This window comes from Mus pahari, chromosome 7, assembly GCF_900095145.1.
Source record: "Mus pahari chromosome 7, PAHARI_EIJ_v1.1, whole genome shotgun sequence".
Classification (NCBI taxonomy): domain Eukaryota; kingdom Metazoa; phylum Chordata; class Mammalia; order Rodentia; family Muridae; genus Mus; species Mus pahari.
In genome coordinates, this window is record NC_034596.1 from 71,742,661 (window position 1) to 71,766,364 (window position 23,704).

At 44.4% G+C, this 23,704-nt stretch overlaps 1 protein-coding gene across 1 annotated transcript; it reads left to right on the top strand.

Moving 5' to 3' along the window:
* Window positions 1-1,868: 1,868 nt before the first annotated feature.
* Window positions 1,869-21,573, top strand: Ppp1r36 (protein phosphatase 1 regulatory subunit 36). The gene is made up of 11 exons (XM_021202656.1): window positions 1,869-1,980; window positions 3,240-3,304; window positions 7,155-7,241; window positions 8,387-8,484; window positions 8,604-8,670; window positions 9,559-9,657; window positions 16,829-16,963; window positions 19,687-19,729; window positions 20,056-20,234; window positions 20,425-20,613; window positions 21,202-21,573. The coding sequence occupies exons 1-11, from the start codon at window positions 1,894-1,896 to the stop codon at window positions 21,386-21,388; spliced, it is 1,236 nt and encodes a 411-aa protein (XP_021058315.1). The 5' UTR covers window positions 1,869-1,893; the 3' UTR covers window positions 21,389-21,573.
* The last annotated feature ends 2,131 nt before the right edge of the window (window positions 21,574-23,704 follow it).

The following is a 23,704-nucleotide window of genomic DNA, read 5'->3' on the forward strand; positions in this document are numbered from 1 at the left end:
GTTTTTGTTGTGTGCATATAGATGTCAGGGGACAACAACCTGCAGTCAGCTCTCAGTTCCACCCTGTGGACCCCAGGCTGGCCTCCAGGTACTGCCATTACAAGCCTGCACCACCATGCCTGACTTTTCATGCTAATTTTAAATAATGGTTTAACCTTTCAGGAACTTCCTTTCACCTTAGTTTAGACCAAGGTTAGAGACGGCTGAGGTCTATAAAACCCTTGATTTTTCTGTTAGCCTTTAATACATGTAGAGGGTTATCTGGGTTTATTTTCACATTCTCTCCTGATTATAGAATACCTAGATTCTTTGGTCTTAGCCTTTTCTGAAACCTTATCTCATTTTCTCCTGGTTCACACCACTCCAAGTTGGAGATACTGCTTGTTAAATAATTCCTGGCATCATCTAGGTTAGTATCTTCTTTTCCCCCCCCCTTTTTTTTTTTTTAATTTATTATATGTAAGTACACTGTAGCTGTCTTCAGACACTCCAGAAGAGGGCATCAGATCTTGTTACGGATGGTTATGAGCCACCATGTGGCTGCTGGGATTTGAACTCCGGACCTTCGGAAGAGCAGTCGGGTGCTCTTACCCACTGAGCCATCTCACCAGCCCCTTTTTCCCCTTTCAATTAGTAAGCAGGCTTTGCCCTTATCCTCAGACTTAACACTAGAGGCACACAGGAATGTTCCCATGCATTTGAACTAACCTGATCAACAACTGGACCTGACTCCCGTTAATAGGACACGGATGTATTGATTACAGTTTTATACTGCCCTAGCCAGTGGCTGGAAGACTGGGAGACTAGAGCAGGCAGTGGCATGCTTGTTGTCATGATTGCAAAGTTTCTGGATACGTGGATATTTACTGTGTATCTCTTACCTAATCAGCTGTGGGGATACAAAAGCAGGCACATGAAGCATTCCCAGTCTTCTCTTCATCTAGCTCACACAGGAAGGGGAAAATAACCCAGATCGGCCTGCCTGGTTCAGCTGCGAAGAGAAAGCACAAGGTTCGTGACCTGTGTGAACACAAGCTGGTTTGAATACCCATCACCACTGAGCAAGTTGTCACTGCTTTCGTTTTAGAGCAGCACTAATTTGGAGTACTTCACCAAAGTCAATGCTTTACACACTTGTACCGGCTAGTTTTATGTCGACTTGACACAAGCTATAGTCATCAGAGAGGAGGGAACCTCAACTGAGAAAATGCCTCCATGAGATCTGGCTGTAGACAAGCAGATGTAGGGCATTTTCTTATTAATGATTGGGGGCGGGGCGGAGAACGAGAGCATAGCCCGTTGTGTGTGGGGCCATTCCTGAGCTGGTGTTCTGGTTTCTATAAGAAAGTTTGTTTTTCAAGACAAGGTTTCTTTTTGTAACCCAGGCTGTACTGGAACTCGGTCTGTAGACCAGGCTGACCTCAAACTCAGAAATGTCTACTTCTGCCTCTCTGGAGTTCTTGGTTTCAAAGGCATGCGCCACCACCGTCCGGGAGATGTGGATAATTTCAGAAGTAGGTTAAAACCAGGTTCCACTAGTTATGGAGAACTGCCCGCAAAATATTGTATTTCCGTGCCCATAATCTCTTCCATTAACCGAACTCTCCAAATCAAGCTAAGGTCCACTGTGTTTCAGCTTAACTATGCTCGCCAAAGCAGTTTGGAACAGGTCTTTCCTATAGAATTGTACCTAGTTAGTCCAATCAAAGTACAGAGTGAGGGTTTCATGGCGGGTGGGGAGGTTACTGGAGGAAGCGTCAAGTCCGGGCAGGCCGCGAGCGCAGCAGGGGTTGGGACACCCAGAGTGCTCAGGGTCCCCCGTCCGGTGGGAGCCCCGCCCCTCCGGCGCCAGCCGGGCGGCGGCGTGGCGGTATCCCAGGTGATGCGGGTGTGATGATCAAGGGTGAGGCCATGCTCTCCGTACCAGAGTTTTACTCCAGGAGGAAGCAGTTTGTCGGGCAATCCTCCACCCGGCTGGACGTAAGTGCAGCCTGGCCGCACGCTCCCGGGCCGAGTGGCCGGAGGGCAGTGTTGACCGGGACCGGTCCTCGGCGTGGCGAGCGGTGTAGCAGGCACTGGGGGAGCCCTGCGGGACTCTATAGGGAGGCCAAGGCAGCGCTTGGCGTCCTGGTCCTGTTCTCTGGGCTCGGGCTCCTCCGCAGGCGGCTCGACGCCTTCGTCTGATACCTGCAGTTTTCAAGAACGGTTGAGCTTATTTATCCCCAAACGCAAAAGTAGAGGTGTGTTGTCGGAATTGAATTCTGACTTCCCACACTGATATGTAGATTATTATTAAAGTCCACTCTCTGTATGTGGTTGTGAGATAGGAGAAGCTGGGCTCTGGGTAGGGCCCGGGAGGGGGCGGCGGGGGGGGGGGGAGACAAGGGCTGGTTGTTTGCTCCCTGCTACCCTAGGAATTTCTGTCTCTGAAGGTAGGGACAATGGCAGAGACTGCTGTCCTTCCTTCCTTCCTTCCTCCATCCCTCCCTCCTTTCCTCCCTTCCTTTTTTAATGGGAGTCTAACTTAAATCTAGACTAAAGGTTGCTGTATTGTACCTTCCGAATGCCTGACTACTAGCCTTGAGCTAAGTTTCCTTCCTCCCTTTCCCGTCCCACCTTCCCCTTGCCTGCTGTCCCACTTTTTTTCTCCTTCATCCTTTCTCCCCTTTCCATTTTGAAATCACATCTGAAAACAAAAAGGATAAAATCAAGAGAGAGAGAGAGAGAGAAAAAAAAAAAAAACTCAAACAATGGAGAGATGGCTCGGTGAGTAAGAGCACTGGCTGCTCTTCCAAAGGAGCCAGGTTCAATTCCCAGTACCCGTACAAATCAGTTCACGACTAACTTCAACTCCCGGAGATCTAATGCCCTCTTCGGGCCCCTGCCAGCATTACACACACATGGAGTACAGATAGACACACAAAAGCAAAACACCCAAACACATCAAATGAACTCGGCTGGGGTGTCACTTAGGTGGTTGAGTGACATTCTAGCATGCACCCATTCCTACTTTGGATCCTTATTCCCAGAATCACATAAACCAGGCGTAACGTCAAATGTCTGTAATCCCAGCAACAGAGAGGTGGGGACAGGAGGAGCAGAAACTCAAGGACATCTTCAATGTGATTAATTCAATAGAATTAACGAGGGAAGAGCAGGAATTATTAAAGGTTTGTGGTGACATGTGGGGTTGTAAAGTGAATTTTAGTTATGTATGATGCAATCATTTCATTTTACAGCAATGTGGATTACGACTAGGAATGTGGTATTGGAAAGACGAAACAAAAACTCTGGAATTTAAAAGGTAAAGTTTTATATAACTTTTTAATAAAAAAAAGCATTTTTATGACAATTACATGTGCTGGGGGGCAGAGGGCACTAAGTCATGAAGAAGAGTCTTAAAACATAAAATGGAACCCCACTATCTGAAGATAATGATTTTGCCCAACAGTCTTAAAGACACTGTTTTCTGATAATGTCTGGTGAGCTGCCTTCTATGGACTAGCCATTGTACTAACCATATAAGCCACCCTCTGAAACATCCGAACAGCTTACCGTTAAGGAGCTGAGATTTTTCAAGAGCTAAGGAACTCAAGAGAGATTGGATGACGCATCCCATTTGCACAGGTCTCTGGTGACTGAGGTAGTTTAAATGTTTACCTGCTTTGTTCACAGGCCAGGTTCTTAACTACTTTGTAAAACTGCCCCTTTAAGTTATAGAATTACACAGTTTAAATTGACGAGATGACATTACACCTTCTGCAGTCTATAGTAAATTTTGTAAGATTAAAATGGTTAGCCTAAGGGAGAGAACAAAACAAACAAACAAAAATACTAATTTTAATCTTTGGGATGGTGACTAGGAGTATGTATCTAATTAAACCAGGCAGGGCAGCACAGTTATGGACCAAACAATTGTTTGTTTTTAAAATTAATTTACTTTTTACACTCCATATTCTATTCCCCCCCCCAGCCTTCAACTGCTTCACATCCCACACCTTCTCTACCCACCCACCCACCCCCCTGTCTTCACCTGGATACACCCACCCCCTTCCCACCTGACCTCTAAATTCCAGTCTCTTGAGGGTTAATTAGGTGCGTCGTCTCTGAATGAACACAGACCCAGCAGTCCTCTGCTGTATGTGTGTTGGGGGCCTCATATCAGCTGGTGTATGCTGCCTGTTTGGTATTTCAGTGTTTGAAAAATCACAAAAGCCATGGCAAGTGTCCGCTGTGATAGGCATGCCACGTCCTGACTTGATCATTAATTATACTTTATGTACGTGGATTGGGATCTCATACAACATATTCCCCCACACACGTTAAATTATGCCAATTTAAAAAAAAAGGAAAAGGGAAATGGCCCAGCAGGTAAAGTAATTGCCATGCAAGTTTGAGGACCTGGGTTCAGAACCCACATGGAAAAGTATGGTGTGCTGGTGCACATCTGCAATCCCAGCAGAGACAGGCTAGCCTGCAGTAGAGGGGGAAGTGGCAGGATGAGACCTTACCTTCAATCCAAGTGGAAGGCGAGAACCGACTCCCACAGGCTGTCCTCTGACCACACGCCTGTGCCATGGATGTCACATGCATGCCTACACACATATCAAACACACAAAATAAATAAATAAAAGGAAAAACTTATCAGAGTAAGAATTATTGAAAAGATAAATGTAGATCATGAGACATAAAAAGTTCCCTCCACAAAAATTATAGTTTAGTAATTATTTTTTTAAAGAAAACAAAACATTGTAGTGATAAGGATCAAAAGTCCCCTTTCTAGGAGCTAATTGGTGGTGGTGAGGGAGGATGCGGGAGCTTTCTGAGATGCTGGAAATGGCTCACGTGTTGTGGTGGCAGTCACTTGGGTATATACACGTTAAAACCGTCATCAAACTATATACTTGGGACTTACATGTACAATGTAAGTGAAGACAAACAGAGGTGATAATCCTACATACCATCCCCTGACCCCTCAGGCTTGCTTTTTTTCTTTCTTTTCTTTTCTTTTTTTTCTTTTTTGGTGATGCAAACCCCAGTGTCACATAATTTAATCAATTAAATATCTCAGCATGTACTTCAAGCTATAAGCACTTTCATAGAAAACCTACCAAGTGACTATGTGCGTGCTTAAATAAGCCTTAGTATAAATTATTCATGTTAGCATTCAGTTGGCTCCTAGTGTCTGATATATTTTGTGTTTGTGCTGATGAGAATTTAGATAAGGCTCCAACATTACAATTGCCCAGTGTGTCCCTTTGTTCATGTACACGTTAAAAGTTCTCAGGAAATATTCCTCACATGGTACTTCAGACCAAGCTTACCCTTTAAGGCCATTATTGAAAGAACTCTTATTTTTATTGTTTTTTNTTTTTNTTTTNAAAAAAAAAAAAGACTTATTTTATGTATATTAGTTCACTGTAGCTGTCTTCAGACACACCAGAAGAAGGCATTGGATTCCATTACAGATGGCTATGAGCAACCATGTGGTTGCTGGGAATTGAACTCAGGACCCCTGGAAGAGCAGTCAGTGCTCTTAACCACTGAGTCATCTCTCTCCAGTCCTTTTTTTTTTTTTTTTTTTTTTTGATTCTCAAGACAAAACGTTTCTCTGTGTAGCCCTGGCTGTCCTAGAACTCACTCTATAAATCAGGCTAGCCTTGAACTCAGAGATCCCACCTGCCTCTGCCTCCTGAGTTCTGGGATTAAAGGTGTGCACCACCACGGCCTGGCTACAAGAAGATTTTTAAAAGGTTATTTTATTATTTTATGTGTGGGGTACTTTGCCTGTATGTCTGTGCACTACAAATGTACCTAATGCCCACAGAGACCAGAAGAGAGCATCGGATCTCCCAGAACAGTACTTACAAATGGTTGTGAGCCACCATGTGGGTGCTGGGAATAGGACCTGGGTCCTCTGCAAGAACAGTCAGTGCTCTTAACCACTGAGTCATCTCTCTAGCCTTTAGGAGCTAATGTTTTATTACAGCATGGCTATTGCCAGGAGGGTGGCTAACCTCCTAGCAGAAAGTACCAAACTAAATGTATTATTCCCATGGGATAGTATTTTTCAAAAAATGTCCTTATGGGATCTGGGAAGAAGATAATGGGACAAGTTTGGTCTTCATTTTTAGAGAAAAATCAAATGTGGAAAAAATGACTGTTACTATATGTATGCCTAAACTAATAGTAAGGCACATCTTTGAGTAGAGGTGACGCTTCCTGATTGGGTTGGAAAAGTAAGTTGTAACCTCCAGTAAGCCACCAAACTATTGTGTGTGTGACATGGCATTCCAGAGACTCTATGTGTTGGCTCTACTCCAAACACAATCTCCTGTCCTTAGAAATATCTAGAACATAGTAGGGCCTCAGGATCTATTTGTTCATCATGGTCTGTTAGACTCACTCCTCCCACGTAGCTCCTATATTATGTGGTTGAGGGAACTTGTCACCAGAGAAGAGATTTTTCTGAGTCCTAGCAACTTGTCAGAATACCTTACTGCAAGAGACTGAAGCCCATACAATGGGGGGGGGGGACAATAGAGGATGGGACCACACCTCACTGGGACTGCTTAGAAGTGCCCATTCTTGGTGCTCTATTCAAACTTTAATTTCCCTGCCCTGGATCTCTTTGCCTTTCGAACATGGTCACATTGAATAAAATCAATCAATCTCTCTCTCTCTCTCTCTCTCTCTCTCTCTCTCTCTCTCTCTCTCTCTCTCTTTCTCTCTAAACTATGAGGGCTGCTTTAGAGACAGAACTGCCTGGTGACTGAGTACAGAGCTCTGTGCTGAGAGGCCTTGGAGCCTGTTCTGGCTTGACCAGTTCTCAGGCGGTGCCTAAAGTACCCAGCCTGTCGCAGTACTCAAACACAGGAAGTCCTCTGCATGTCTTCTGTGTTTATGAGCTTGCTCTTTGTAAAGGTGACTACAAGATGTTCAGACGGAAATGTTTTACAAATGGTGATGCTCTAGAAGCCGAATGTGAGTCAGAGGTGTGAATCTTCCTCTTGATAGTGGTTTCATGTGTAAAATATGTCCTGAGTTGAACACGGCTAATATATGCCAACCTGCAGACTACAGGAGCTCTGCCCCCGGTAGGATCTACCTTCCTCTGTCTGGGAAAAGTTCCTAATCAGACCTTTTTGTTGCAGTTTCACACCTGCAATAGAACTCAAGGAGAAAGGCAAGAAAGGGAAGGCGGTTCACTTTGCTGAGATGGACAGCGGAGCTTCAGAAAGGTGGCGTCTCTTCTCTTCTCAGTGGTCTCACTTGTCTTTACAAATGCAAAGAAATACCAGTCCCATTTTCTTAGGCTGTCATGAAAATACCTATCAAGGGAAACACAGGCAGGGTCTCAATTACAGCTGGAATTACAAACAGACCCTAGACATTCATTCCCTTGGTAACATGGCTACTAATACATTTCAAACTTGTTATAGCTTTTTTAAAATCTGAAAATAGCAGTGACACTAGAATTTCTTCCACCCACCCATCCACCCTTCCATCTATGCACCCACTCATCCACCCACCCATCCATCCTTCCATCCACCCACCCATCCATCCGTTCTTTCTTCCATCCATCTACCATCAATCCATCCACCCACCTACCCATCCTTTCTTTCTTCCATCCATCCATTCATCCATTCATCCATCCATCCATTCATCCATTCATCCATCCACCTATCCATCCACCTATCCATCAATCCATCCATCATCCATCCATCCATCCATCTATCCATCCATCCATCCATCTGCAGTACTAGAACTTAAACCAAGACCTCATGCATTCTAGGCAACCCATTAAGTGATATAAATGATCCATTTGAAAGCTGAGCAGTGGTAGCATGTGAATTTAATCTCAGCCCTCAGGAGGCAGAGGTAGGTGGATCTCTGAGTTGGAGGAATTCACAAGATAGCCAGGATTACACAGAGAGACCCTGCCTTAAGAAAACAAAACAAACAAAAATGATCTATTTGAGTTTACATTTTTATATTAGTCTACATGCTTCTACTTCTAGCCTAATAGATACAGTGTTCAATAAAGTGCATTTTAAAAACTACTACATTAAATGGGACTGTGCACGCCCCTCAAGCTCTCATTGCAAGCCAACTCCTTGTGTATCTCAAGATACATTAGATACAGCTGAATTAAAATCTCCTCTGAGGGACAGAGCAGTGACTCCGAGGTGAAGGGCACTGGCTGCCCTTCCACAGGACACAGATCTGACTCCTAGAGCTCACAAGTCGCTGTAACCTTCCTTGGGGGATTCAACACCCGCCTCTGGCCTCAGTGAGCACCACAGGAATGTAATACACACCCCCACAGATAATATAAAAATAAATTTAAAAAAAATCACTTGAGACTATGCTATTTTTCAAACAGGTTGACAGATAAAAGGTTTGCCTCAAGGGATGAGAAGGCGGCTAAGGCTTTGGAGAAACGAAGTCAGCAGGGCAATGTCACGCTGGATGACGTCAAGTGTGAGCCACTTTCTTCCTCCCACTCCGCAGCGCAGCGGTGCAGCCCCCACCCCCACCCCACGCCGGCCTCTAATGGTCTCTGCTGCTCCATTGAACTGCCTCCCCCTTCTGTCTTTCAGTTGTTGCCCTGCTGTTCCTCCAGGACACTGAAATGCAGCGGATCTGCTCCTTCACCACGTTTATGAGGTACAGCTGATGAGATGGCATGCACCCCTCTGCTTTTGCAGGGACTTTCGTCTAATAAGTGAATACAGGTCTGATTCTTAGAAAGAGCACGTGGTGCCTCTGTGCAAGTCTAGACTAGAATCTGGGAGAGCTACCTGAGGCCACAGGAGCTCCTAAGTCCTAGAGCACGATATGAGAGCGATTTGCGTCCAAGCAGCTGGTGTTCAGAAGTGCATCTCCACAAGATGTTTACAAAAATGGGAGGGAGGAGTATGTTTGCTTCATATATTTCTGTACTTTTGCTTGTTTATTGAAATAGGATTCTGTTATGGGGAAGTTTTCTCTGCCAGTTATGTTTAGCAGCCCAGGCTAGCCTGGAACCTTAGATCCTGTGGCTTGCAGGGGTCACAGGTATGAACCACCACGCCCAGCCTATACATTTTACAAACAATGAAAATATGTCACTTAAAGAACAAATACTTGGGGCTGGTGAGATGACTCAGTGGGTAAGAGTACCCGACTGCTCTTCTGAAGGTCCCGAGTTCAAATCCCAGCAACCACATGGTGGCTCATAACCATCCGTAACAAGATCTGACACCCTCTTCTGAAGTGTCTGAAGATAGCTACAGTGTACTTACATATAACAAATAAATAAATCTTTTTTTTAAAAAAAAAGAACGAATACTTGTGAAGTGAAATAATTAACAATACGTTAATAATTTGGTATCTTACTATCCAGCAATGAGTCTTTTTCAGGCACTTTTTACATTTCCAGCACAATGGGTGGTAAGTTAACTGTGTAATCGACTTAGAATTATATATTTCTATTTATTCTCATACTGCGTCCCTTTGTTCTTCATGAGAAACCCGATGTTGGTTCCTGGTCTTTTTTCTTCAATTTCCCCGTAGGAATAAGAATCTTGACAGCTTCCTCATGGCGCTGTTGTACTATCTGTCTCATTACCTGCAGAGACTCTCCATAGAGAAGAATCCCCAAAGCCGCGTGGTGTGAGTAAGCTTCATAGCATGCTTTATTACTGCGGCCTTGCTTAGACTGAGGGGGTGGTGGCATGTTGCAAGTCTTTCTGGCCTAGGAAACATCTTACACAGGAGAATTTGCTTTGTTTTAAAGCTCACCGAGCAGTTCACACAGGAATTCTCATCATGAAACATTCCAGCAAGCATAGATCAGCACCATTCCATGATGAGATATAATGAGAACCATATTTGTAACTTAAAATGGTCTATGTCATCCTCCTCCTCCTCATCCTTGGTTTTTCAAGACAAGGTTTCTCTATGTAGCCCTGGCTGTCTTGGAACTTGCTCTGTACGTCAAGCTGGTCTCAAACTCAGAGATCCACCTGCCTCTGCCTCCCAAGTGCTGGGACTAAAGGCCTGCACCACCACTGCTGCCGGACCCAAAATTTTCTAATACATTATTAGGAAAATTTTATTTTTAATATTATTTAATGTTTTGATAATAAAACATTTCAATGGGGCTGGTGAGATGGCTCAGTGGGTAAGAGTACCTGACTGCTCTTCCGAAGGTCCCGAGTTCAAATCCCAGCAACCATATGGTGGCTCACAACCATCTGTAACAAGATCTGACGCCCTCTTCTGGAGTGTCTGAAGACAGCTACAGTGTACTTACATATAATAAATCAATAAATCTAAAAAAAAAAATTTAATTATTTATTTTTAAAGATACAAAATGAAATCTGCCGGGCGTGGTGGCACACGCCTTTAATCCCAGCACTAGGCAGAGGCAGGCGGATTTCTGAGTTCGAGGCCAGCCTGGTCTACAAAGTGAGTTCCAGGACAGCCAGGGCTATACAGAGAAACCCTGTCTCGAAAAACCAAAAAAAAAAAAAAAAAATCAAACAAACAAACAAACCAAAAAAAACAAAATGAAATCTATCTAAAGTTAATTTAAATAATTATTTTATTCAATCTATTGAGTTAAAAATATTATGATGATGACATGTAGTCAACACTAGGATGTTACTATTTTAAAATAATTCTTTTTTTAAATTGTATTCCTTCTTTGTGCATACATATGTGCTATATACATGTGTGTGCATGGGTCTGCATGTGTGAGTGAGTGTGTATAGTATATGCATGTGGTGTATGCACGTAGGAGCCAGATAGTATGCTCACATGCACATGCGCATGGGCATGTGGAGGCCTGAGGTCTTTAGCATTCCCACTGTGTGTTTTGAGACAGGGCCTCTCACTGTATTCTTGCCATACACTTGCTGGTTTTCAGCTAGACTGGCTGGCCAAGGGCCCCAGGGACTTGTCTGTCTCATTTCCCCACAGAGCTGAGGTCACAGATGTCGGCCACCATGCCAACTTTACACAGGGATGCTGGGGATCCAAACCTGGATCTTTAAGCCTGAGCAGCAACCACTTTACCTACTGAACCATCTCCCCAGTCCTGGAATGCTAGTAATGGGAGATTTTATGTTTTTCTGTAATCTTTAGAATCTGCTGTCTCTCTCTCTCTCTCTCTCTCTCTCTCTCTATCTATCTATCTATCTATCTATCTCGCTGCTCTCTCTCTCTCTCTCTCTCTCATTTCATGTACATCAGTGGTTTGCCTGCATGTATATCTGTGTTAGGGTGTCAGATCCTCTGGAACTAGAGTTAGAGACAGTTGTGAGTTGCCATGTGGGTGCCAGGAATTGAACCAGGCTCCCCTGGAAGAGCAACCAGTGCTCTTGACTGCTGAGCCATCTCTCCAGCCTGAATCTGGTATCTCTAATGGCCTCCTCAACTCAGATGAGTGCTCAGCAGGCACATATAGCTAGTGACTTCAACACGGAACCATGCAGCTCGCTTTCTCTCATTTTTTTTTTTAATGCTTACAAAATTCATGCTAAAAGGTTTGTAAGCATCTGATAACAAAAAAGCTAAATTGTTGGTGGTTTTGTTTTTTATTTTATTTTATTTTTTAAAGTAGATTTAGCTGAGGGGAGAGCGACCGTAGAAAACTTAACTGTACAGGCAGTGGTGGCCGAAAGACAGACTTCAGAGCCAAACTCTGGGAACTTGGAGCCCAGAACACAACAATGCCTCTCTGGTTTGGTGACCTTTCACAGGCTGTGGAACTTCCCAAGTGCCCAGGCTGTCCCCCCCTACGTGTGATTTCGCTGTCAGGAATGCTGAGGGGGGGCCATTGATTTGTTGCTACAGAATGTTTTTAAAATAGGAAACCCCCGTATCTGATCAAGCCATTGGAGAAACATTTTGTGAACTGATAGATGACCCTGCATAGCAGTTTTGTAATACTTCTGACACTGCTGTCCCTGCGATACCACCAGGAGATATGTAATGCGAGTGTTATTTCAGGGTGGCATTTCCCAGCAGGGCAGCCAGAATGCGAAGCGTTTCTATGGCAGCATCCACAGCTGAAGCCAACTGCGGCTTACAAGGCTTGAGGGGCCTCCGAGTCCCAAGCTGGGCTCAGTTTGTTCAGCTCTTTGGCTGGGTGTGTTCTCCTATTTCTGTTAATTCTAGGGCTCATTACTGATATAGCAAAGACATTTCTTTCACATATTAGTTTATAAGGAACAGAGAAGAAAGGTCTCCCAGCTAGTTTTTAAATGCACTGAAAACTAATCAGAACAGGAAAACGAATAGGAAAACAAGCCAACCCAAATCTTCGATTATGGGCTCTGAAAAATCATGACAACTTTTCATTTTTCAAGTGTCTAAAAGTCAATTTATAACAGAGTTAAATATAGACTGTGTTAGGGTCTTTGCACAGAGGAAAAGAATTGATTTCAGTCCTGCAAAGTCAGTAACTTCCAAGCCTTTACGTTGTAATTGGCTGTGTGAGAGATTTCCTCTCATGCCTCTGGTGTTTGTGGATTTTGAACATTGCCTGTTTCTTTGATAGATAAATAATGTTTGTAGGTCAGCTGGTGCATGTCTTTAATCCCAGGACTTGGGAAACATTGCTAGGTGGATATTTATGAGTTTGAGGCCAGCTTCATCTGCATAGTAAGTTCCAGGGCAACCAGGGCTGCATAGTGAGACAGTCTGTCTCAATAACAACAACAACAATAATAATAATAGTTATTATTTATATATTAATTTGTTATATATTATTATATATTTATTATAATAATTATTATTGTGTATTGAACTGGGTGTTTTTGAGATGATCTTATTTAGCCCAGGATGGCCTTATAATCAATATATCTCTGAGGTTGCTCTTGAATTTCTGATCCTCCTGCCTCAGTCTGTCAAATCCTGGGATTGTGGGCATGTGCTACTATGCCTAGCTCAGATTTTCAGAACTGAATATCTTTTTGTTTTGTTTTGTTTTGAACTGTATATTTTCATTCATAAACTTTCTCTGTCCGACTTTGGATAATGCTTTTTAAAGAATAAATTTCTAAGAGGGATCTTATGAGACCAAAACATATAATCACTTCTGTGCCTCTTTAAATTCCTTTTCAAATGTTTTTTTTTCCATAGAATTATGCCAACTTCATTTTAGCAGCAATGTGTGTGATATTTCACTTTCCACAAGATTGTCAGTGTTGCAGTTTTCATTTCTGGTGAAGCTTGGGATCGAATGCACGGTCCTGTGCACAGGCTGTATCCCCTTCACGTGCTAAGGACTGTGTTTGTCAGTTCAGGTGAACCACTCACTGGATCCACTGTCTGAAGAATGTTTAAGGGTGGGGGATGTAGCTTAGTCGGTAGAGTGCTTACTTAATACATGCAAACCCGTCGTGGTGGTACAGTCTGTGATCCCAGCATTTGGGAGGTGGAGGCAGAGAGAGCAGATTCATAGTTGTTCATAGTTGTCCTCAGCTACACAGTAGGTTCAAGGCCAGCCTGGGCTACATGGTGCTCAGTCTCCTCCACCCCAACACATAACTTGTGGAAACAATGGGTAGAACTGAAGACACCAAAATCCTAGAGGGGATGGTTTTTGGGCTCAGCATGTGGGTGGGAGCAGATCGGCTCTGCCTGGAAGTCTGGGACTTTGTGCTTTAGCTTCATGGCTTCCCCTTTTCTTTCCACTTCAACAGGGTTTTATAAACGATTTATTGATCTTAATAGTGTGTAGGTGTGTGTGTCTGCGTGGTGGTATGTGCACATGAGTGCAGACACTCTAGGAGGCCAGTTACAGGTCAGATGACACATGGATGCTGGGAACCAAACACATCCTTTGGAAGAGCAGCAAGTGCTCTTAACTACTGAGACATCTCTCCAGCCCTAGGTTCACTTTTTGGTTTTGTTAATTAAAAAAGTATATTTGTGCACACACCATACACACACACACACACACACACACACAGGTTAGAGGACAAGTCTATTCTCCACCATGTAGGTCCCAGGGATTGAACTAATGTCATCAGGTTTGATGGCAAGCACCAACCCAACACACAGGTTCCTGATGTATATTTCTAAGTGCATCCCCAGCGTCCAGCTTCATAATCACTAGGAATGGTGGTTTTAATTTTCCTGGACTCTCTCTGGAATCTCAGAGAAGGGATTCACACTGGGAATCTGTACTTTGAGCAAGTACCTCAGGATAGTTTTTCGTTATAATTGAGTAAAATTTGAGAATCCTTGTCCAGAGTGGGGTTTTTTGTTTAGGTTTTGTTCTTGTTTTTTTGTTTTGTTTTTGTTTTTGTTTTTGTTTGAGACAGGGTTTCTCTGTGTAGCCCTGGCTGTCGTGGAACTCACTCTGTAGACCAGGCTGGCCTCGAACTCAGAAGTCCACCTGCCTCTGCTTCCCAAGTCCCAGGATTAAAGGCGTGCGCCACCACTGCCTGGCTGTCCAGAGTGTTTTAACCCCCCCCCCCCCGTGGCTGTTTGGTTTGGTTTCTATAGCATAAGAGGATTAGCTGGTGGCACCTCTGGCAAAGTAGGATGAAGGGTATTTGAAGGAGGCTGGGAGGGAGGCACTAGGACTTGCTCTGCAGGCTGCGGGTTGCATGAAGCTGTGTTTGGACTAAGTAACATTTGGACTCTTCACGTTAGAGCCCACTTTCTTTATTCCAGAAACTCATTTTACTCCAGTGACTCACGAGCTTTTGATGACCTGTGATAACACTGCCTTTCAAAGACCCATGGTGTCCTTAAGCCCATCCCTCTCCATTCAGGCATGTCTTCATATAGGATTTTTTTGTGTGTAACCTGGCTGTCCTAGAAGTCGATCTGTAGCCGAGGTTGGCCTTGAACTCACAGAGATCCACCTCCCTCTGCCTCCCAAGAGCTGGGATCAAAGGTGTCTGCCACCACCAGCCTGCTACGTCTTCATATAGTTGGTGTAGCTTCTAAGGGGGCAGCAATTCATGACTACTGAGAGCACATTCCATTTGCTTTCCAGTGTCACTTGACAGTATTGTCAACAGTACTGCTTCTACTGTGTTGTGTTGCAAACACTTAACATTAGGCTGCAGACCTGCTGTCACCTAAGATTAAGCATCTTTTACAGAGTTCATTTGCAATTCAATCAGAGCCAGGCTGCTCTTTCATACACTTGATGCCAAAATCCACAGAGTACTGACCAGCGAATGGTTCCCTACCAACTGTAGCTAAGCTTGGAACTGCAAGCAACCTGCATTCTGACACAGAACCACTCCACTTAATAGCAGCACCGGGGGGGGGGGGGGAAGCTGAGGTGGCAAAGAGTCTCCACTGTGCTTTAGGAATCCGCAGAAATGGGAGAGTCACCAGACACCCCAGCAGCCAGCTCAGATAACTTGTTACTCGAGTGTTCTCTAGGAATTAGGATTCAACGCGAATGTAGCTGAGGATACATAAAGAGCAAAGAGTCTAAGGCTCTCTATAGGAGTGACACTCCCCCTGAACTAGGGATGCTGAATCCAATGGGTAATAGTCATTAAATGACTTTGAGGGGTCACAGAGGTGGCTCTCCTGATAAGAGCACTGGTTGCTCTTCTGGAGGTCCAGGGGTCAGGTCCAGTCCCTGCGTGGTGGCTCACAACTCTCCATGACTCCCTCTTCTGCTTATGTGGGTGCCAGGCACCCACACATTACTCTTAACATTCATGCAGGCAAAACACCCATACAAATCAAGTAAAAGTAAATATATCCTTTATTTAAGAGAGAAAGGTAGATTTTGAGTGTGGGGTAAAAATGGGGTTCCTTGTACGGCCCGCCATAGGGCTAGGGCCACTCATGGAGGCGGATGCAGGAAGTGTGACTGGACTGTGGACCCCACGCTGCTGCAGGGCGGTGAGAAGCCTCAGGACTCCACTGGGGGAAAGGGGAAGTCTGGGGTTCCCGTGGAGCTGGCAGGATTGGCTCAGGGGTCCCGGACGCACGGAGACAGTTCTCAGACTCTCGGACATCCCAGACTCCGTCGTCTGCTGCCTGCTGTGGAAGAGCTGAGAACACAGTGTGGGCCCGCAGGTGGGCTCTGGCAGGGGCAGAAGGGAAAAGGGCAGGAGGAGAGAGCTCCTGCTGGATGCTGTGGGGAGGAGCCTTGTGTTGCTCTGGCAGGTGACATGGGTTGGCTGGCACGGGGAGGTTAGATGTGTGTGCAGTTCAGTAGGGGAAGACCTGCTCCTTTGCTCCAGCATGGCCGGCCGGCCGGTCCTGATAAAAAGAGGCAGACCATAGTTTTAAAGCGTTTATTGTATAGAAAGGCAGAAAGAGGGAGAAAAATAGAGAAGTAGAGGCCAGCCATGGGCCATGTGGAGAGAGGAGGGAAGGGAATGCAGAGAGAAGGGGGGGGGAAGGGGGCAACAGTAAGAACTGGGGAATAAGGGGAGTGTGGGGGGGAAACAGCCCCTTTTATAGTGGGCTGGGCCTACCTGGCTGTTACCAGGTAACTGTGGGAGTGGAGTCTGGAGAGCCTATGTGACTGATGGCCACAGAATTATGGAGCTGGGACCTCGAGTCAGGAGCCTAGTGTCTGGGAGCATGGCAAATGGGCCTATCATCCCTTGCAGATTAATCTGCTGGGTCTCCAGGGTTTAAACCTAGCTCGACCAGAAAACAGGCTACCTTTCACAGTCCCACATTTGAGGATTTTCCCTACGCCAAAATTCAAGCAAGTCAAACTGGCCAGTGAAGTTTGTTGACTCACTGCTATTTCTTTCCAAGTAGCCTATACTTTTGACTTCTTGCTCATTAATATAGACTTTGACCAGAATTAATCTACCTTGTGTCTTCCCACCCCCAGGGGCCTGATAGAGAAGAAAAAGATAGAGCTGGTTATGAACAAGTTAGAAGATGCACAGAAGTACCTGGCTCAGAAGTACTGCATCCTCGTGCTGGGCGTGGGCATGGCGGACAAGCATCACTTGAACTGTGGAAAGTACGCATGCGCATCTGCTGCCCTTAGGCCAGCTCATCTCTAGCACCTTTCCATCTGACTTCTGGTACCCTTGAGACATTATTTCCTTTAATGGGGCTCAGGTGAAAAATCTGTCCCAAGAGCTAATGGTAACCGATTTGAAAGAACCAAGTAAGTATGGAAAGGATCCCAGAGTCTGAGCTGGCACTTTTAAAATGGTACCCCATTTTGGATGACAGCACTTGTTCTCTCTGGAGTCTTGCTCAGCCTGAGGACCTGGGCTTTGTGGTTGCATGGCTGTCTCAGGAGATGGCCATTTGATGCCAGTGTCGTGGAGGGTGGAAGGAGGGGGGTGGGGTTCAGTATCTGCTTCTCTTGCATCAACTGCAGCTGTGAGGACCACCACCGAGACAGCACTGTCTGGGGTACATTTATACCCCAGGTCGACATACTGTAGCTAAAACGTAAAGAGGCTTACAGGATGGGGCGCTTTGGCGGTTAACTCTGGAGCTCCTAGTTTAATGTCTGCCCAAGAGCCACACCTTGAGGTAGGAAAAGAGCAAAGTATAAGACATCCCTCGGCTTCAGATGCAGGTTTGTTGATGAGCGGACCAACTCAGTTGTCCTGGATACCTGTTGCATCTACATTGCCTGTGTGCTTACTTTTTCTTGTACAGTATCAAGAGTAGCTGTGCATAAGCAGTCGTGTGTGAAAAACCATTCTAGCCCCCGTTCTTTCCTCCTCCTCCTCCTCCTCCTCCTCCTCCTCCTCCTGCTCCTCTTCTTCTTCTCGAACTTTTCGAGACAGGGTTTCTGTGTAGCCCTGGCTGTCCTGGAACTCACTCTGTAGACCAGGCTGGCCTCGAACTCAGAAATCCGCCTGCCTCTGCCTCCCAAGCGCTAGGATTAAAGGCCTGCGCCACCACCACCTGGCTACTCTTCTTTACACGTATATTTTTATCCATATATATTCTTGGTACACAGTGTCAATAGCTGCAGGGATTCTGTTGTGTGTGCTAGCCCATTAGATTCACCATTCCTTTTGGGAACATCTGTACGGTTTGAGGTTTATTTTGTTGTTTGTTTGTTTGTTTTGTCTTGCAATGTTTTTGTATTGAATATCTTTATCCACATTACATTTGGGCTATATTTCCTTACGGCTTATCATCCAGAACATGTTTAACCAAAAGTGCAAACCCTTAAAAATGCTCATGTGATATATTGCCAGGCTAACAGCACACATGGGAGTGTCTGTAATGCTTACCTACAGTAGGGAGCACCCGAAATGCTGAGGCAGGAGGATCACTTAAAGACCTCCCTGGGTGACAAAGAGTTAGGGACTCCAGAGCCTTCTGTAGTCTTCCCACACGTGGGGCCAGGAACCTTAGTTTATGACAGTAAAGAAATCTATTCCTGTTTATTCTGAGTTTTCTTGGCTACCTTTGGATTTATGACAAATAATTTTGAAAGTGTCATTTGAAGGTGTTTTATCTACCTACATATTTACTTTTAACCTTTACCAAGGATGAGATGGGAATTTGTGTGATTTTCTGTGTCCCATGACAAGCACTGGCCACCAGCCCTGCCCCGCTAGTTCCCTGCACTTACACACATTAGGAAGATAGTCCACATTTTCACTAATGTGAGTTTGTCCAACTTGTCCCTGATGCTGTCTGGTAATCGTACAGGTTCCTCCTGGGCTAAATTACCTACCCTTCTTTCTTAGTTAAAAAAAAAAAACACATCAAAAATGCTATATTTGATCCACTTGAATTGTGTCATATATTTATCAGGTGAACTATGAACCTAAGATACTTCTTTAATACTATTCCATTTTCCAACACTATCTATTACTGAATTTTTCTGTATTACAGTATTTTTTATTGGCTATTGATTTTTTTCTAATATTTTAATCCAATCTGAGAAATTCATGTTGAATTTTTTTTATTTGTGTTTCTATTTTAAACAGAACTCTACAGTTTGTTTTTTCCCCTCCTCTAATTTCTCCTAGATTTTCCCTACTCCCTACCTACCCAACTTCATGTTCTTTCTGTTTCTCTCTCTCTCTCTTCTCTCTCCCTCCCCCTCTCCTTTCCTCTCTCTCTCAAAACAAACAAGCAACAATAACAACAACAAAACACACACACACACACACACAAACCTGATGTACTTAACACATACATACTCGGTGACTGTCCAGCAGAAAGGGTGGTTCCAAGTATAAAGTGCAAAGAAAGTCATCTTGGAGAAGTGTGCGGGTGTGCGGGGTAGCAGGGTGCAATCAGTGGAGCGATCCCAGGTGGCTGACTAGCACCATGGGAATACAGAGAGAAAACTGGACTTCAGTTTCAACTTCAGCTTTCTCAGTGTAGCATAGAAACCACAATGCCGGCTGCCCCATGGGGAGAGAAGGATGAAATGCACTAACCAATATAGAGGTCTTAACATGTCCTGTGCCTGTGCCTAGGAGGTGCATCATGGCAGGAAGGCATGCTAGAAGAAAGCAGCTAGGATGGGGTGGGGGGTGGGGTGGGAGAGAGTCCAGAGACAGAGCCTGGCACATCCCCAGTGACCCACTTCCTCTAACTGGGCCTCGCCACCTCAAGTTTCCCCTGCCTCCTGATAATCCCGTCAGCTAGCAAAGGTGCCTATGGCCTCAAGGGACCTTCTGGATGCAAATTAGAATCCTAGGTTTTGGGGGACGATGAACTTATCACCTAGAGTTGTGATTTGTTATATTTCAGGGAGAAAATATCAGATACTCAAAAAGACTGGAAATTCTTTGAGGTAAGTCCCTTGCTTTGATGAGGACTTTTCATTTGCAATGAAAGCACAAAGTGATAGCCAATAGCCATTTGACTGATACTTTTTTTTTTTAAAGAAAATTTATCCATTTTTTTTAAAAAAGCGATAAGATTTTTTTTGCTATATCTTAGAATTTTGGTCTGACTTTCTACCCACAAATATGAAGACACGTGTAACTCTGTGCAGCTTCCGGGGACATGGGCCGGCTGGACCACCTGGGCTTGTGCCTATGTAATGACACTGCGTGATTCTGGGTTTTTCATACCATTTCTGGGTCCTGTGATTTTTTTTCTTTTTTTCTCTTCCAGTCCTTTTACACCTTCTGTACCTGCATAGCCTGGATTGTCTTCCGACGTCAGTACTTGACAGAGATTGAGGAAGAGGTAGGCAGACTTTTTCGGACCAATATGTTCAACATTCCTCGAAGGAAGCATGAAGACGAAGCATTAGGAGGGGAGAAGAAGCGCATGACGTTGGTACAGTTCAGGTATGACCTCTCATTCATTCTCTCTCTGTTCTTGAGAAGGAAGTCTCTCTGTTTAGCCTCTAAAGCAGCTGACATTACAGCCTGCATGATGGCATCTGGCTCAGCTATAACCACTGGGCCTTTCCTCAGCTCAAGAATATTTGTAAGAAACAGAATGATGGGACATGACTGTCCCCTCTTTCTCCCACAGGAGAATGATGGCAAAACGTCCAGCAATTAAAAAGGCCATGGACATGCGCTCCCCAGTTTTGTCTACGTTGCTGCCATCTCTCAGAGAAAAAGCCCAACATATCACAGAGAAAAAGTATGTGGCAGGCATCAAACTCCATCCTCGAGAGGAGAGGAACATAGCAGATCTGGAATCTGTGGCTATGCCAATGTAAGCAGCCCAAGGAGAATCACAGGAGACAAGTGGGTGGGTCTTGGACAGCCCAGGGCTCAGGCACTGTGGTTCCTCTACCGGGCAGAAGAAGGCATCTGTTCCCGTGCCAACCCCTGTCGTCCTGACCAGAGCATCTCTACTCAGGCCCATCTGGACCAGAGCATCTCTAATTAGGTCCATCTGGACCAGAGCATCTCTAATTAGGTCCATCTGAACTAGAAAAAGACAAAACAAAACAAAATCCCTAGAAGTAGTGCTAGACTCCAGATAGCTGTAGCCTGAAGGAGTGAGGGACAGAATCTTTAGGGTTCAGGATCTGTTATAAGAATTCATCTTGGGGAGATGTGAGTAGAGCCAGAACAGAATCCTTCTATGGACTGAGTTTGGGGCTGATATGTAAGACCACAGTGGTGGTATGGAAATGGGATTGGAGTGCACGTGTGTCTGTATGTGTATCTCTGTGTGTGTGTGTGTGTGTGTGTGCACTATTACAGACTGATATTCACAGTCGTGACCACAACTATGAACCACAGTCTTTGGCCTTACCACTTACTGTATTAACTACAGCAATAATTCTCTTTACAGAGTTGGCATCTTGGGGGAGCCTCGAAATCTGTTCAACCCGAATACTCTCCTCCCCCTGGAATCAGAAGAAAATGCAAAACCAAGTGCGAGAAGTTCTTCCGTAGTAGAGAGAAATAACACAAGGATTCAGGACACACTGAATTTGGTCATGTCAAAACTAGCTTCGCAAAGCACCTGCCTTAAATAATCTAGTTGGTTCCAGTTCCTAACCTAGGTCTCTATATTTGAAGTAACTACTTCTCCATAGCACTTACAGGATTAATATTTATTAACATAAAATAGCTGTTTAAACTGTCAAAGATCTTTTGAATCAAGTTCTGTTAAAAGTTAACCATTTGATTAATAAAGAGTTTTGTAAAGCTCTTAAAAAGCACATTTTCCTACTCATACAAGTTCTTTGTGTTCATGGATGTGTGTGTACTTGTGTGTACAAGTGTATATGATACTTGTGTGCCTGTGTGTACAGAGGCCAGAGGACAACCCTATCATTCCTCAGACCATTATATATTATATAATTCCAGAGAGGGTCACTTTTTTTGTAATTTACGTAGCTACAGCTTTAAATGGATGTTCATAGACAGTTTGAGAGAGAGAGAGAGAGAGAGAGAGAGAGAGAGAGAGAGTTCCATCCTTGGAACTCATGTAAAGAGACCTAGATGAATAAGATGCATCTTTAATCGCAGCACTCCTGCAGAAGACAGGAGGCAGACACAGGAGCCTCACCCAGTGATACCAGCTGGTCCATAAACACAGGGCAACAGTGGGAGGAGAGAACGTTGTCTTCTGACCCCACATACATGCTATGGTACGTACACATAGCCTTCACACACACATAACCATCATACACACACACAGAAAGAGAGAGAGAGAGAGAGAGAGAGAGAGTAAAATTAGAATAATTTAAAGCTATACATACCCATCTACACAAAAGTATATTTGTAGTAATTTTATTTCATGGTCATCAGTAGCCAAAACAACCAAGAAGCACTTAATAGGTTGTGGTATAACTATACAATAAGGTATTATTTGGCCATAAAAAGAGTGATCTGTCCAGCTATAAAAGATACAGATGGCTGGGCATAGCGGTCTACTCCTTTAATCCTAGCACTCAGGAGGCAGAGGCAGGCAGATCTCTGTTCATCTGAGACCAGCATGGTCTGCAAACCAAGTTGCAGGACAGCCAGGGCTGTTATACAGAGAGACCCTGTCTTAAAAATATAAATGAGTATTAAGTAGATATTGTGGAGCCAAAAAAATCTGTAGATGATTCTAAGTATATACTATCCAGGACAAAGCAAAAACAGGAAGATAGTACACACATCAGAAAAAAAAAACAACAACAACAAAACAAACAGACAAACTGCTCCAAGGACTTAAGTTGGGGAAGGGTGGATGGTAAATTATGTTTTCAGGGTAGCGAAATAATTCTGTATGACGCCATGGCGATGAGCACACTGGGCATTTGCATTTGCATTTGCATTGGTCAAAACCCACAACACTTTCCAGAATAAGGAGTGAATCTTAATGTATGCAGAATTCAGAAATCATTTAGGAAGTGGCGGAGTTCCAGGACAAAAGGCAGGATGTGACAAAAGGATCCATAGAATTAAGGAAATGTGAAACAACCACACTGGTAGAGGACAGCTCATCATCACCATCAACTTAACCAGGTTTAGAATCCCCATATAGGGGCTGGTGAGATGGCTCAGCGGGTAAGAGCACTGACTGCTCTTCCTAAGGTCCTGAGTTCAAATCCCAGCAACCACATGGTGCCCTCTTCTGGTGCATCTGAAGTCAGATACAGTGTACTTATGTATAATAATAATAATAAATAAATCTTTGGGCCAGAGCAAGCAGGGACTGAGCGAGCAGAGGTCCTAAAATTCAATTTCCAACAACCACATGAAGCCTCAGAACCATCAGTACAGATACAGTGAACTCACATTAAATAAATAAGTAAATCTAAAAAAAAAGAATCCCCATAGAAAAACACCGCTGGGTACGTCTGTGAAGGTGTTTCCGGAAAGGTATGACTGAGAGTGGAAGACCAGCCCTGAGGATGGGTGGCACCATCCCCTAGGCTGGGGTTCCAGAATCAATAAAAAAGATGGGGTGGGGAGATGGCTCAGCACCCATGGGGCAGCTCACAAGTATCTATAAGTTCAGTTCCAGGGACTCTGACAACCTTCTGGCCCCTACAGGAACCAGGCAAACACTTGGTGCAAAGGCATGCATGCAGGCAAAACATTCATACATATAAAATAAATAAAAAGATAAAGGAGAGAGCAGAGCACCATAATTCTCCTTGCCTTTCCTGACTGCATATGACCAGCCAGCTGCCTCAAATTCCTATGTAGTACCTTTTCTACTGTGAAACTCCATGAAGATACTTTAGAGAGAAACATATAGATACATATAGATACTATAGCGTGCTCTGGAGGATGGTTAGGATAAAGTTCATCACCTTGGACTATATGCAGTCACTTTTTTTTTTTTTTTTTTT